This window comes from Sarcophilus harrisii, chromosome 4 (genome assembly GCF_902635505.1).
Source record: "Sarcophilus harrisii chromosome 4, mSarHar1.11, whole genome shotgun sequence".
Classification (NCBI taxonomy): Eukaryota; Metazoa; Chordata; class Mammalia; order Dasyuromorphia; family Dasyuridae; genus Sarcophilus; species Sarcophilus harrisii.
Genome location: NC_045429.1, coordinates 295233909 through 295248511, shown reverse-complemented (window position 1 = coordinate 295248511; position 14603 = coordinate 295233909). Strand labels below are relative to the sequence as shown.

At 32.3% G+C, this 14603-nt stretch overlaps 1 protein-coding gene across 3 annotated transcripts in view; it reads right to left on the bottom strand.

The window, feature by feature from the left end:
- Positions 1-616: 616 nt before the first annotated feature.
- TEKT3 (tektin 3) overlaps positions 617-14603 on the bottom strand; it is a 40383-nt gene continuing 26396 nt past the window's right edge. For 2 of the 3 annotated variants that reach the window (XM_012541311.2, XM_031968440.1), the window contains exons 5-9: positions 12883-13026; positions 10688-10910; positions 7735-7889; positions 2802-2873; positions 619-948 (exon numbers count right to left, since the gene is read on the bottom strand). In XM_012541311.2, the coding sequence (XP_012396765.1) occupies positions 732-948; positions 2802-2873; positions 7735-7889; positions 10688-10910; positions 12883-13026 (811 nt within the window). In that variant the 3' untranslated portion in view covers positions 619-731. Of the gene's footprint in view, positions 949-2801; positions 2874-7734; positions 7890-10687; positions 10911-12882; positions 13027-14603 lie in introns of all 3 variants that reach the window. The other variant, XM_031968441.1, reaches the window with a different exon arrangement.

Genomic DNA, 14603 nt, shown 5'->3' with positions numbered 1-14603 from the left:
AAGTGGTCTTTGGTGTCCGTGGGCTGAAAGGTCTGGAAATCACTACTGCTGCAACCAATTCAGAGGTTCCTAAGGACTTCTAGTTTGTTGGTACTGGAGCCATGCTGGTACAATCTGTGGTACTGTACTGCACTCTCACCCTGGTTTAACAGATTTTTCCTGTGACCTAAGTTATCTTCATCTGGAAAATTGTTTCACTCCCAACTATCACTATTTTTTGAAAAGTTTTAAATTTCCTATCTTTGCACTAGTGTTCAAAGTTTTCCCTTCACCTGGACTGCTCTCTTTTTTCCACTTTTATAAATTCTACTCATTCTTTTCAAGGTTTCACTCAAATTCTAAGTCTTTCATAGTCACCTTCACTCACTTGCTGTTCCCCCCAATTCTACTTACCTTAACCTATCGCACTTATTTAGCATTATTTACTGACTTATAAGTATCTTCACATGTCTATGACTTATTTTGCAACTAGATTATAAATTTATTGAATGCAGGGTTGATTTTCATACAGTTCCTGGAGTCCTTGAAAACTTTAGTGGTTACTAAAAAATACCTCTGAATGCATTTATCTTGAAAACAACAAAGAAAAAGTAATAAAAGGCAGAATCATCTATTTTGTATTGTTTTCTTTAATGAATTAACATTCTCACACTGTTTTTTATAATTTTGAAACAGAACCTTCAGAATCTTGTTTCTGTTTAATGGTATTAAATACTTGGGTAAACACACATTTATGAATATCCTGCCAGTCTGAGTGTGCTAGGGTAGCTTTTGCGCATTCCCATGCATTTTTCCTGGTCAATAAAAAGAGAATTTGATTTGACAATTAGGTCATGTTCCAATGTAGCTTTGGAACGGACCAGTGCTTGTAGGATGTCCTCAGAATCTCTTAGTCGCTGCTGCAGACACTGGATTGCATCATCAATTTCATGAACCTCATTAACAAGGCTGTGAAATAATAATAAACAGAAGTGATATGGTTAGGAACTCTACAGTCTCATGGCTGGTTTCCATTTGAATTTCATGGTGATCATAGATATATAGTTACTATTGTTCTTGTGTAAAACATGTGTGTGTGTATAAGAAACAGCATTTCATAGTGTTTTGGGATCACACAAATATAAAAAAAAATGAGTCAAAGGAAGATAGGAAGATAATATGGTTTAGTAGAAAAAACACTGGACTTGAAGTCATGAAACCTCAGGCTAAACTCCAGTTCTCTTGAGTCAAATCAAAAATTTGCTCAGAAAATTCTCTGATTAGCTTTTCTTATATTTTTGAACACTGTGTTATATTTAGCTTCCTTGGACTAAACTAAACATCTTTACTAATACCACTAGGATTTGGAAGAGTTGTTCTATTTTCTTATTTTTTTCTGTTGATGCTTTTCTATTGCCCATCATAGTTACCCACATGACATTTATCATATCAGGAACACAGGTTAATATTAACTAAAGAGACTTTGGAGAACATCTAATTCCTTCACAAGTTGAAAAACTGGAGAACAGAGAGAATAAGTGGCAGAGCTAGAAGTTGAATACAGGAACACTGACTTCATACCTTGTGTTGTTTCCACTATGCCATGCTGGCTTTTTTACCACAAACTACCCTCAAGATAACTAAAAGCTTGTTTCTCTAAAATTCAATACCTTAATTTATTATTTAGGAATTTTCCATCAGGGATCTTGGATGGTAGATCTTCCAGAAAAGTTGGGGAACATCAACTACTTAGATATCACCTACCCTCCTGAGGTTTTTAGATGAAAAGTTCTTTACCTTTTTGTATCATGGACCCTTTGGCACTTGGGTGAAACCTATTGACTCCTTCTCAGAATAATATTTTAAATGCATAAAATAGAATTCGTAGGTTTGCAAAGGAAACTAATGATAATGAAATATTGTTAAGAAAAAAAATCAAATGTACAACCCCAGATTAAGAACTCCTGTTTGAGTTTTTGTAGCCTTTTATCATAAAAGCGCCTTTTTTTTCTATTTACAGATGTTAGACAAAAGCCCACTTGGTTCAGTGGGAAGATTAAAAGATTTTTGGTCCTTTCTGGTTGATCCTACAAGTAATAAAGGTTTGTCTCAAAGTTTGAGCTACACATGTCTAACGTATAAGCAACTAGTATAGTAAAAATGTGAATAGCTCGCTTACCCACTACAGTTTGTTTGATAATACACCTCACCCTCTAATTTTGATATCTGTGATAATTCTAAATTGAATATATACTGACAAGTGCTGGCCTATTGGAAAAAAATTAAATTCCTAGGAATCAAAAAAAATTTCCTAGCAACCATATTCCAAATCTAGAGCTTCAAAGTCAAAGATGTAAACATGCAGAAAGTTCAAGAACTGAGAAGCCACAATCAGGATCACAAAAAAAATGTAGTGGCCATTCCTATGAGGGAAAAAGAGAGCATAATATAATTTTCTAAGAGACGAAGACATAGACTTACAATCAAGTATAATTTACCCAGAAAAACTAATATAATCTTATAGGAGAAAAAATGGATCTTTGATAGAATAGGAACTTTTCTTATGCTTCAATAGGTATTTGTATTTAGACACAATCAGTTCCTTCTGTGAGTATGAGCAGCATTTTTCATCATAAGTCCTTCACAATTGTCTTGGATCGTTGTATTGCTGAGAATAGCAAAGTCATTCACAACTGATTATCTTACAATAGTGCTGTTACATTATACACAGTACATTTCACTTTTCATGAGCTCACATTCTTCTGAGAGCATCCTGCTCATCATTTCTTATAGCACAATAGTATTCCATTATAATCACATACCACAATTTATTCAGCCATTTCCCAATTGATGGGCATCCCCTCAATTTCCAATTCCTTGCCACCAGAAAAGAGCTGCAATAAATAAAATAGGGACTTTTAAACATTCCTGATGAAAAAAAAAAACCAAGAACTGAATAGAAACTTAGAAATACAAACAAAAGAATCAAGAGAAATATAAAAACTGAAAATAAAAATAAACATTTAGAAGGGAACATACAAAGAAGGAAGTAGTTTTGTTTCTTTCTCCCTGTTAGAATGCAGTTTCACCTAAGAACAAACTGTCAACAGGATTAACAGAATGAGTTAAAGTGAGATAAAAACCTTTGGAATAGTTCTGTCATGTTTATGTAATATTAAAATGGGAAAGGAAAGGGAAAAGGAAAAATGGTAGGGGAATTTATTATCTACATAAAGAGTATGAACAAATAAGGCACACATTACCACCACCACCATCCCTCCCCCTACGCCCCCCCCTGAAAAATGGATGAGGCACTGAGTATTACTTAAACCTTACTTTCATATAAACTAGTCGGAGTAGGATAAAATACATGCAAAATTTAATATAGACATTCATTCAATTGGAAGGATAAAGGAGGAGAAAGAAGAAGGGGGGTTAATTTAGGGATATATCAGTCATAAATAAAATAAACTCTAAACAGAGAAGGTTGGTTGTGAAGAGAGATTTCCAAGAAAAAAAAAGTGATACTGAAATTGAAATTTGGGTGAGAGGAAGAAGTAAAGGGAGTGGAAATAAAATTACATCAAATATAGATCATATTTCTTCTCTATCATTATTCTTGCCTTTGTAAAGATGGGTTAGACTGCAAAGAAAGGAAAAAGTATTAACAATCATAATTCCTTTGAATTATTTCCATAATTCCTTGGAATAGGAATAAGATTAACCCATCTATAAAATAGAAGAGAAAGGAATATTAGATTATAAAAAGGAGAATCCAATAAATATTCATAAGAAACACACTTGAAACAAATATTTGTGAAGAGTTAAAACGAGGGGATAGGAACAAAATTTCTTATGCTTCAACTGTGCCACATGCAATAAATTATTACAATACTTACTGCTGATGCACAGTACAGCATCTAAATACAACAAACCTATATGAGTTGGAGATCATGACATACTTCTTGTAGAATTACACAAATCCAGCAAAAACAACAAAAATAAGAAATAAAATAAAAAATTGTTAGATATGATAGCTTTCTGGTAATTAGTAAACAGGAATAGAAAAGGGTATAATTATTTCTCAGCTATATATGGCACCTCTATAGAAATTGATCATTGCTTAAGGTATAAAAATCTCACAAATTCAGAGAAATATATTAAATCTTTTAAAGACGACAGTGTAAAAACAATTATGATCAAGAGAAGACAGCTGAAGAAATAATTAAAAATAATTAACCTAAATCATTAATACTAAAAAACTTGTTTGCCAAAGAACCAATCATAGAAAAGAGTTAAATAAAAAAAAATAATGAAAATTATTTCACATCACATACAAAAAATTTGGGGAGCAAGTTATATCTCTAAAGAATTTCATCAACAAAAGACAAAGGATCAAATCAATGAACTGCACATGTAATAACAGCAAAAACCCTTAAAAAATCTTAGAGAGAAAAAAACCCTTATAGAAAGTAGAAATTCTGAAGGTTAAAGAAGAGATTAACAAATCAAAATTTTAAAAAAAACTATTGAATTAATAAAACCAGAAACTTAAAAAAATAGTTTGATTTTAAGAGACAAACCAAATCATTATCAAGATGAAAAAAATCAGATTTATTAGAAACTATTTTGTCCTATTACATGTCAATAAAATTAACGATGTGAGATGGATGAATATATACAAAAATACAAAATGAACAGATTAACAATACAACAGAGAAATAGAAGAACCTAATTTCAGAAAAGGACACTGAACAAGCTAGAATGAACATTGAAAAAAATTGTAGGTTCAGATAACCTTACAAATGAATTCTATCAACCATTTAGAAAACAATTCCAATATTATTCAATTTACTCAAAAAAGCTTAGGAAAAGGAGGGTATCAACCAACTCTTTTACATGATATAAATATAGTCTTTGGTACTTAAATCAGAAAGAGTCAAATCAGAGAAAGAAGACCATAGATCAAAATCCTAATGAACATTAACACAAAACATTTAAATAAAAAATAAAATTAAATATAATTAAGATACAGCAACATTTAGCAAATATTATATACTATATTCATATTGAATTTACATCATGAAGACAGTTGGTACAATATTAGAAGGCTCTCAATGTAAAAGATTACATCAAAAATAAGAATAACAAAAATCACACAATTATATTATAGAGGAAGGAAAAAGCTTTCAAAAAGTTGCAATACATGCTCCTCTTTTTAAAAAAATAGACCAGGGTCCCCCTGCCCCCTTATTTCTCTACCACAGCAACTAGTTTTACTAAGAGAACAACTAAAGTGTCTCTGGGACCTGGTTTGCTGAGGTCTTCCTTGATACATCTTTTGGATTATTTTAGGGCCCATTAAAATGAATATGATGCCCCTCTAAATTTGCCTTGAGTATCTTTTTATATATCCTTGCTGATAGGACTGATGTTTTTTAACTGTTCAGTGACTTTCAACTACCTCATTTCATTCTAACATCAAACCTGAACTAACAGGATGCTGGTGTTATGCCCACCAACAGAAATAAATGGAATCTTCCTTAATACAGTATTTATTATCAATCTAAAGTGAAAAGCCAGCATAATGAATAATAGGGATAAACTAGAAGTCTTTCCAATAAGATCAAGGATAAAGCAATCATATCTGTTGGCAACACTACTAGTTGAGAAGGTATTAGAAACACAAGCAATAGCAATGAAAAATAAGAGAAATTGAGGGAATAATCATAGGCTAAAAGGAAACAAAAATATTGCTTTTTGCTGATAATGATGCTTTACTTAGTTAAACAGGTCTAGTGAGTCAAGGGAAGTTTAACTGAAATAATTTCACCAAACTTGAATGATTCAACATAAATCCATACAAATAATCATCATTTCCATATTTTCTGAACAAATCCAGCAGAACAAATGAAAAGAGAAATTTCATGTATAACTTGCTTAGGAGGATACCTACAAGGATATAATGAAATGATATGAATCCATTCTAGGAAACAGGCATAAATAATCTAAGATTATTAATTGAGTAGGCTGAGTCAATAAAATAAAATTACCATACCATTTGAATTAATTTACTTATTTAGTGCTGTATCAATTGAACTATGAAAGGAATACTTTAAAGAACTAGAAATTAAATTTTTCTGGAAGCCTAAAAGAATGAAGAGAATTAAGAATTAAGAATTTCAAGAGAAATAATGAAAAAAACTGAGAAAGGAGGTCTAGCAGATCTAGATATCAAATTATTTTCACATGTACTAAACTTCAAATTAATTTGGTACTGATTAAGACATGGGGTGACTGGAAGAACTATGTATATAATGTACAAAAGAAAATGAACACAATGGCCCTGTTTTTGTTATTTCTAAATACTCAAGCTACTGGGGTAAGAATTCACTCTTCAATAAAAACTGTTGGGAAAACCATAAAGCAGTCCGTAAGAAATTAGGTATAAATGCCACAAAAAGCTTCAAATGTATATATGACTTGGACCAAAAAGATGAAATTATAAACAAATTGGAAAAGCAAGGAAATTTCCTTTTATACTTATGAATGGGGAAATAGTTTGTGACCACACAAAGAAAAGAAATCACAAAAGATTAATGAATGTTTTTGCTTACATAATATTTTTAAATGACAAAAGCAATGAAATGAATGAAGGGATGAAAGTTCACTGGAAGAACCAATATTGAAGCTGAAGCTTAAATATTTTAGCCACATAATAAGAAGACAGGATTCATTGGAAATGAGTTGGGATGTTAATAAAGATTGAAAGCAAAAGGAGAAAAGAAAGCAGAGGATGAGATGGATAGGTAATGTTATAGAAGCAATGAACATGATCTTGGACAAACTTTGGGAGATAGTGGATGGTCCATGGGGTCACAAAGAGTTAGAAATGACTGAACAAATACAAAAGGATAGTTTAAGAGAAGCTGGAAAAACTTGTATAAACAAAAATCAAAACAATTTATATACATCTGTTAGTACAATTTTAAAAACACAATACAGAAAGACTTTAAGAACTCCTATCATTAGACCCATGGTCCATGGAACAGTTTATGAAACAGAGGTAATAGATTCAGAGTGTTAAATAAGACATTTCTTTTGACACAACCAATGTGATCATTTGTTTTGCCTGACTGAATATTTGGTACAATGATTTTTTCCCCCCTTGGTTGGAGGAGAATGTAAGAAGGCAAGCAAATATTCATTCATTATTTCATATTTCTATTGAGTACAGAATAAATTGAAATAAGTACAAATGAATTCAAGTTAGATATGAGAAAGAACTAAATGACCATTCGATTTGCTAACTGCTAAAGTTGATCAGAGAGGATAGATTTGTAAATCATCCTGAAATGTTTAGTGCATCATAGAAATTAATGTTGTTTTGAATTGAAATACTATAAAGTTTATGACACTGTAAACCACACTTAAAATATCCAAATTGAATTTCTTTCTAGGAAAATCCTATAATAATTCTAAAAACTCAAACTGAGATTTGTGATTAAGTCATTTCAATCCAGATTTCATCAAACGAAGTCAAACTATTCTTATCTTCAAAAAAGTTTCAAATCTAATATTTCAATCTCCTTCCAAATTATTCATTCTTCTTTAGAAAAAATCATTATAAACATATAGGCATATGCATAAAACTACAATCAACAATGACTGGTGAAGTCAAATATGAATGAAAATTATGACAAGTACTTTCTCCATTTATAATTAGTCATTTTGCACCATGAATTCCTGCCTTACCGTAGTTGGGCTGTATCTCGGCACAATTCTACATTTGGTCTTCTTGTACGCTCATCCAGTCTAGTTTGTGCCACCTTCAAACATGCTGCTTTGTCCCGAATGGCTTTTCGGATTGCTTCTATGGCCATTTCAGATTGGAAGAGTTCTTGTAATGTCTAAAAGATTGTAAAAAATATATATGTTAAATTCCATTTGGAATTTTCTCCCAGCTCATCTTTCCCCCTTATCAGCTATTGCTTCTCCATGTCAAGTGCTACTACTGTTTTTCTTCTTTACCATATAAGATATGGACAAGGAATACAGGAATTAATTTGAGAGGGGAAGACATTAGCAATGACATGAATGAAAGATATGTGCAGGAGCATAGTAAAAGAAGAGTAAATGGAACCAGGAAAGACTACTTAAATGCAAAATGTAGGATTTTATATGAATGTTGGAGGAAGCCAGGGAAGCAAGGAGTTATAAGTGTGGAAAGAGAGTTTGGTATGGGGGACAATAAGTGTAAATACAAGAGGCTGAGAGATGAAATCTCCTGTGAAAAGAAGCTAGGTCACATACTGTGTGCATAGGAGTATAATAAATATAACAAGTGTAACAAAGCATAATAAAACCAAAAGGTAAGAAGAATCTAGGTTAAGTATTTTAAAGGTCAAATAATTTTTTTCTAGGTAATAGAGAGTAATGGGAGTTCATTAAGCAAACAAATGACATGGGTATATCTAGGCTTTAGAAAAATTACCCTGTCAACTAAGTAGAGAATGAATTAAAATGGAAAAAGATTTGAGGTACACTAATTAGAAAGTTATTGCAGATTTTTCTAGGGGAGATATGGTGAAGTCCTGAGCTAGAATGGTGCGTATAAGAGTGAAGAGAAAAAATTCGCACCGAATAGTAAATAAAGAGTTCCGATGTCTTTATGGTTTGTAGAAAAGTCATCGAGTAATGAACATAGGTAAAATGGCTGAGGATAAGCATTGAACTATAAATTCAAAGACAGAGATAGAGTATGTGAAGAGATGTTGTGAAGGTAGAAATGACAAGATTTAGCAGCAAAAAAGATATGTGGAGTGAATGAGGAGAAATCAAACATCATACTAAGGTTGCAAGTCTGTTTGGGAGGAAGGTGCTATCTTCAACAGTAATAGGAAAGTAGAAAATAAGGGAAGAAGGTTGGGAATAGGGGAAGAAGATAATGAGGTCTTGCTTTCAAGAACAAAAAAATCCATTACCCTATAGCTAATTTGGTTATGGACCTTTCCAAATTTAGCTCAGTTGCTCTTTTGTTGATAGACATACTACATCTGTCACTATTATGTTCTTTCTCATTGGTAGGGCTTGTTAGAATTTGCAATCTGTTGACATTTCTTTCATGATCTTAGGGTCACCACCAGGAATCACTTAAAGGAGCCACTTAAATCTTGAATGATAGCTATTTGTTTAAGCAGCTCTGTGAAATAGTGCTACCTATTTTCATTATTTTAAAAATTGTTTAAATGTTGAATAAATAAATGAGTAAATGAATCCATTTACTACTATAGAGTAAACTACTATAGAGGAATGCATTTAAAAGCAGGTTTAAAAAAGGACAATGAGATCTGTTTTATACATGTTAAATTTGAAACAACACAAACAGTCAGCTTGAAATGTTCAAAAGGCAGTTGATGATATAGGACTATATCTCAAAAGAGAAGATAGGGTTGGTTATATAGATAAGGGTATCATCTTCATACACATAACTGAATCCATGGAGCTGATGATATCACCAAATGAGAAAGTGTTGTGAGAAATGCTGAAATGTTACAAGCTTTGAGGTAGTGTGGGATTGGGATAGTGGGTACCACTGACCAAAACGTTTTCAGAATGTGAGAGGTTAAGGAAGATTAGGATTCATAGAACAATTAAGTGATCAATAAAAGCCTAGAGAAAACAAGAAATTGGGGGGCTAGGAAGGCACAGATGGATCCAGCCAATCAGAAAGAATTTTGTGGTTTTGAGAAAACTACAAACTTAAGATAATAGCCCATCCAGCCCAAACTAATTAGGGTCAATGACTTGGCTTGACCAAATCACTACTGCCCCTGCTTAATAGGCTAATTGAAAATTAAACAACAAACTCCAAAGGAGTAATTTTCCACCATTTTTGAACATGGGATGTATGATGGGGGGGAGGGGACATGTTTTATAGATATTAAGGGGAAACACGTAGTGGGCTTATCAGAAAGATTGGAACCCGAATAAAACAGACCAATCTGCTCTCTGAAGGGAGGAACTGTGTCACACAAGCAAGGAAACTAGAGAGAACATTGACCAAGAGAATCAAATTGATGCAATGAAGTCAAGGATGGAAATTGAGAAGAGACTTAGATCTGGCAATGAAGTCACCACTGTAACTCTAAAGGGAGTAATTTCAGTTGAATGATAAGGTCTGAAGCTGTACTGAAGAGTATTTAAAAGTAAATGGGAAAAAAGGAAATGAGATACCTACTTTTGATGGCTATCTCAATGAGTTTCATTGAAAAGAGAAGGAAAGTTAGAGGATCATAGGAATTTTAAGGAATGGTAAGAGCAAATAAGATGTATCCTTTTAAGGACTGTTGTATAGAAAAGATACAACAATTGCTTCTTTAATGTAAAGTATATATTAATTATTGGTTATAGCATTTATTTTTTAAGTATTTTGATCTATTTAAGTAGACACAATGTCATTTTCTATCTCTCTTGTTCATACCCTTAGTGGACAAGTTTGGGATTTTTTTACACATTCAGTATAGATTTGTACTGATTCATAAACCTTTTTGTGAAAAATAGCATGTGTTTCTGGGAGATCTGGCTTTGTTTTAGATATATAGAGTGATGACAATAGATCTGTATGATGACAAACCCAGGATTCTTGACTTATTTATTTCATACTGTGATCAAATAAGTAATTAAATACTAAAAAGAGCTTGTTTACCTTTGCTAAATGCCCCTGAATCTTATTTTTGGCATCTCCTGTCTCAGCAATGCGATTGGTCAATGCAACATTGACTGCATTGAACTGATTCCACATCTCATTTGCAGTCACACCCATTAGGTTTTCTATATCATTTCTCAATTTGGAAGAAGCTGCCCTCTCACTGTGAGAATGCAGAATGTTATCATCAGTAAACTTGGCCCATGATTCTGGCACTGAGATCCTAAGAGAATTAAGCAAAATCAATGTTGAAGTAGTTCAGACAAGCTCCAGGCAATTATATGTTGTATTAATAAGGCACCTAGATAAAAGTTACAATTGATGTTAATTTGCATTTTAACATAATTAATCTCAAATTATTTAAATTTATTCAGAACTAGGATAGCTGAAATGAGACTAGAAATGAAGGGTGAGTAATAAACATAGGAGTTGGCATTGGAGAGCTCCTAGAAGCCAGCCCACGGTCAAGATACATATAGAAGAGAGAAATGAAGAGAAACCAAGCAAACAGTTATAGTTCAGGGTACACATATGCATTGAAAGCCTAAGAAATAAGGCAAAGAAGAAGGGGGGAAAACAAGCTGACATGGCTATGGGACCCATATGTACATGAGATCAGGGTCAGTTAAGGGTTCTGAACAAGTCTGAACTAATTTTTAGTTAGATTGTACATGTATAACCTATATCAGATTGCTTGCTGTCTTAGGGTAGGGGAAGGTAAGAGGAGAGGAATAATAATTTGGTACTCAAAATCTTATAACAATGAATGTTTAAAACTATCTTTATACGTAATTGGAAAAATAAAATACTATTGAGAAAAAATATTTAGTCAAAGAAAATACTATTTGCTCTGGAATGAGAAGACCTGGGCTCAAACCCTATCTCTGATGCTTACTATCACTGTGACCCAAAAGTCAGGTTACTTAATCTCTGTGGGTACCATTTTTCTCATCTGTAAAATAAGAATTAAGAATAAATAGCCTCTGAGTTTGCTTTGTCCAAAATACATGAGGTATACATAAAAATTAGGCCAAGGCCAGGTAATGGATTATAAAATAAGGAAGCAATTATGAGCCAAGAAAGTAAAAAAAAAATTCAAATTTTAAATAAGACAAGTTGGTAGTGATTAGGCAAGTATTTAGGAAATGGGGACATGGAAGTGCTGGAGATTAAAAGCAAAAGAACTAGGGAAAAATCAGGGAAACAATGAAAAAAAAAGACCTTTAAAATGAGGCAATTGGTGGCCTCAGATACTTAACACTTCCTAACTATGTGACCCTGGGTAAGTCACTTAACCCCAATTGCCTCAGAAAAAAATGAGGTAATTGGAAGTTTCAGGTTAAAAAAAAGTGTCAACACCAGGGCTCAAACAAACCAGAGATGGCAGGTAAAGAAAGAAGTGAGCTAGTTCTAAAGAAGATAATCAGTGGATTCAATCTGGCTAAAGTAGGAAGTGGAAAGTGTGGGGTCAGAGAAAAGGACAGATACAAAATTATAAGATAATTATTATTATTAATAGCATTAATAATAATAGCAACATAAAAATATGCATTCTAAATATATTTATATACTATATTTAATATGTTTACATATATTAAATATATTTATATGTATTATATATTTATATAAATATTTTATCATTTATAAGGCACTACACTTATTATGATTTCATTTTATCTGCACAACAATATTGGGAGTTACTATTATTATCCTTATATAATAGATGAGAAAACACTGCACAACCAGTAAGCATTTGAGGTTAAATTTGAACTGAGATCTTCCTAACTTTGGGTCCACTGCTCTCTATTCACTAGCAGATTGTTACATCATAACATTGGTTATTCTCCAAATAGTCTATATAATGTTATTCTCCAAACAGTCTATATAATAAACTTTCTTTGAAAAATTCTAACAATGATGATGAATGTACTAATTCAATTTAGAAATCATCATACTACAGGACTAATATTCTTATATTATGGTTTACATTAGTTGACATTAAATCTTTTATAAATCAGGTTTATGGAAAAATATATAAGACAGTATAATTTGACCATTTTATTGGGGATGGACATTATTCTATAAATTATTTGGCTATACCAATTTATGTTATTCCTAAAGACTATTAGCAATGGCCACATAAAATCCTTGCTTAATCATCAGGGATAATCACTTCAAAAACATATTTGACTTACGTGGCATCAAAATGTTCCACACCTCTATAATAACTAATACCATCTGAAGTATTTCGAAGGTGATGATTCTTATCATCAATCCGAAAGGCTGCTTGTTTATCACTGAGATCTTTCTCAAGCTCATGTTGGGCTGCTCTGTTAGCTCTGAAACAAAAGAGGAAAAACTTCAGGATTTATGTTAAAATTGATACAATTAAATGTGATTACAAAATTTTTATTTTAATGAAATTTTCTGTCACATGATTTTACTGCTCAAATGTAATTTACCTTTTAGCCAAAAATAGCCTTATTTGGAATGCAAATATTTACATACACATAATCTATTTATCCCCTACCAATCCTCCTCCAAGACATACTTCAGTAAAGTGTTAAAAGTAAAGAAGCATCTTCCCACAATTTGCCCTCTTCCAGAAGACTTAGTAATTAAAAACATAGTATTACGCATTCTTTTCCTTCTCCTTTCTTGTTTTGTTCTCTTTTTCTTACTGCTTGAATATGGTTCACTTCTTATCTCTTAATACTTCATTACTCCATTATCAAACTTAAATATTTACTTGCTTAAGAGAGGAGTTAAGGAATGTTCTATATATCACATATATCATATATGTGCTATGTGTAATACTACATATACTATATATATGCAATTTATGCTGTTATATATATTTATTTCTGCATATAGATTATAAACTTTTTACTGGCATGACCTTTTTCATTTTTGCCTTTATGTTCCTTATGCTTAATACAGTGTCTGGCTTATAATCAGAGCTTAATAATGATTGTTTATTTACTGAAGGATAGGTTGGATTTGGAAATACAGACAGGAAGGTGAAGAGCATCTCAGAGAAGGAATAGGCCATAACAGCTTAAACCTGTTAATATTCTGGTACAACAAGAATATTGGTCTGGCTACAACAAAGTATTCATGCTGGGGACTAGTCGGTTAGAGTGGATCAAAGGTAAAGAGAGCCTTGATTGCCAGATTAAATAGTTTAGATTTTACTATAAGCAACAGAGAAGAACTGGTGATTCCTGAACAAAGGAACAACCTCTTACAATTGCTGTTTTAAGGAAATTAGTCTGGAAGTGATATGTAAAACATGTTAAAGGGAAGGGGGAGAAACTAGTTCCTGTGGGAAAAGAAAGATGAAAGAGATATTTAAAGGGAAGTATCTAAATAAATTGTTATTAATTTTATAATAATAAGGCAAATTTCTATAGGATTTCAAAAATATCTTCACAAAAATTTTGTGAGGGGAAATTGTACAAGTTGATGGCTTCCTTATTTTATAGGTGAATAAATAAGGGGTAAGAGAGATCATGCCTAAGGTCATATAACTATAAAAATTAGCATCACATTCAGGTCTCAAACTCAAATCATCTGAATGAATTAGTGCTGTCCCTAAAATGCCACTCAACAGGGTAAGGATAGAAAATAACTTTCTTCAGTTTCAAATGCAGTTAAGCAGTCAATTTAATGTATTTTACATAAGCAGAAACTTTCAAATGGTTTCCAGGGTTTTTAAATTCAGAAAGATGAGGGGTGGGTTTTCAGGAGGAGGGAATAATGCATTTGCAAAAGAAATTCCTAGTTACCTTAAAGACTGGTTGCAGAAGAAAAGAGGTATAGGAGAAGCTAAAAATCAGACGCTGAAAATTTTCCCTTGAAGGGCTCATTCATGGGATAAAGCCAAATGATTGAAATGAAGAAAATGTAAAGGAGA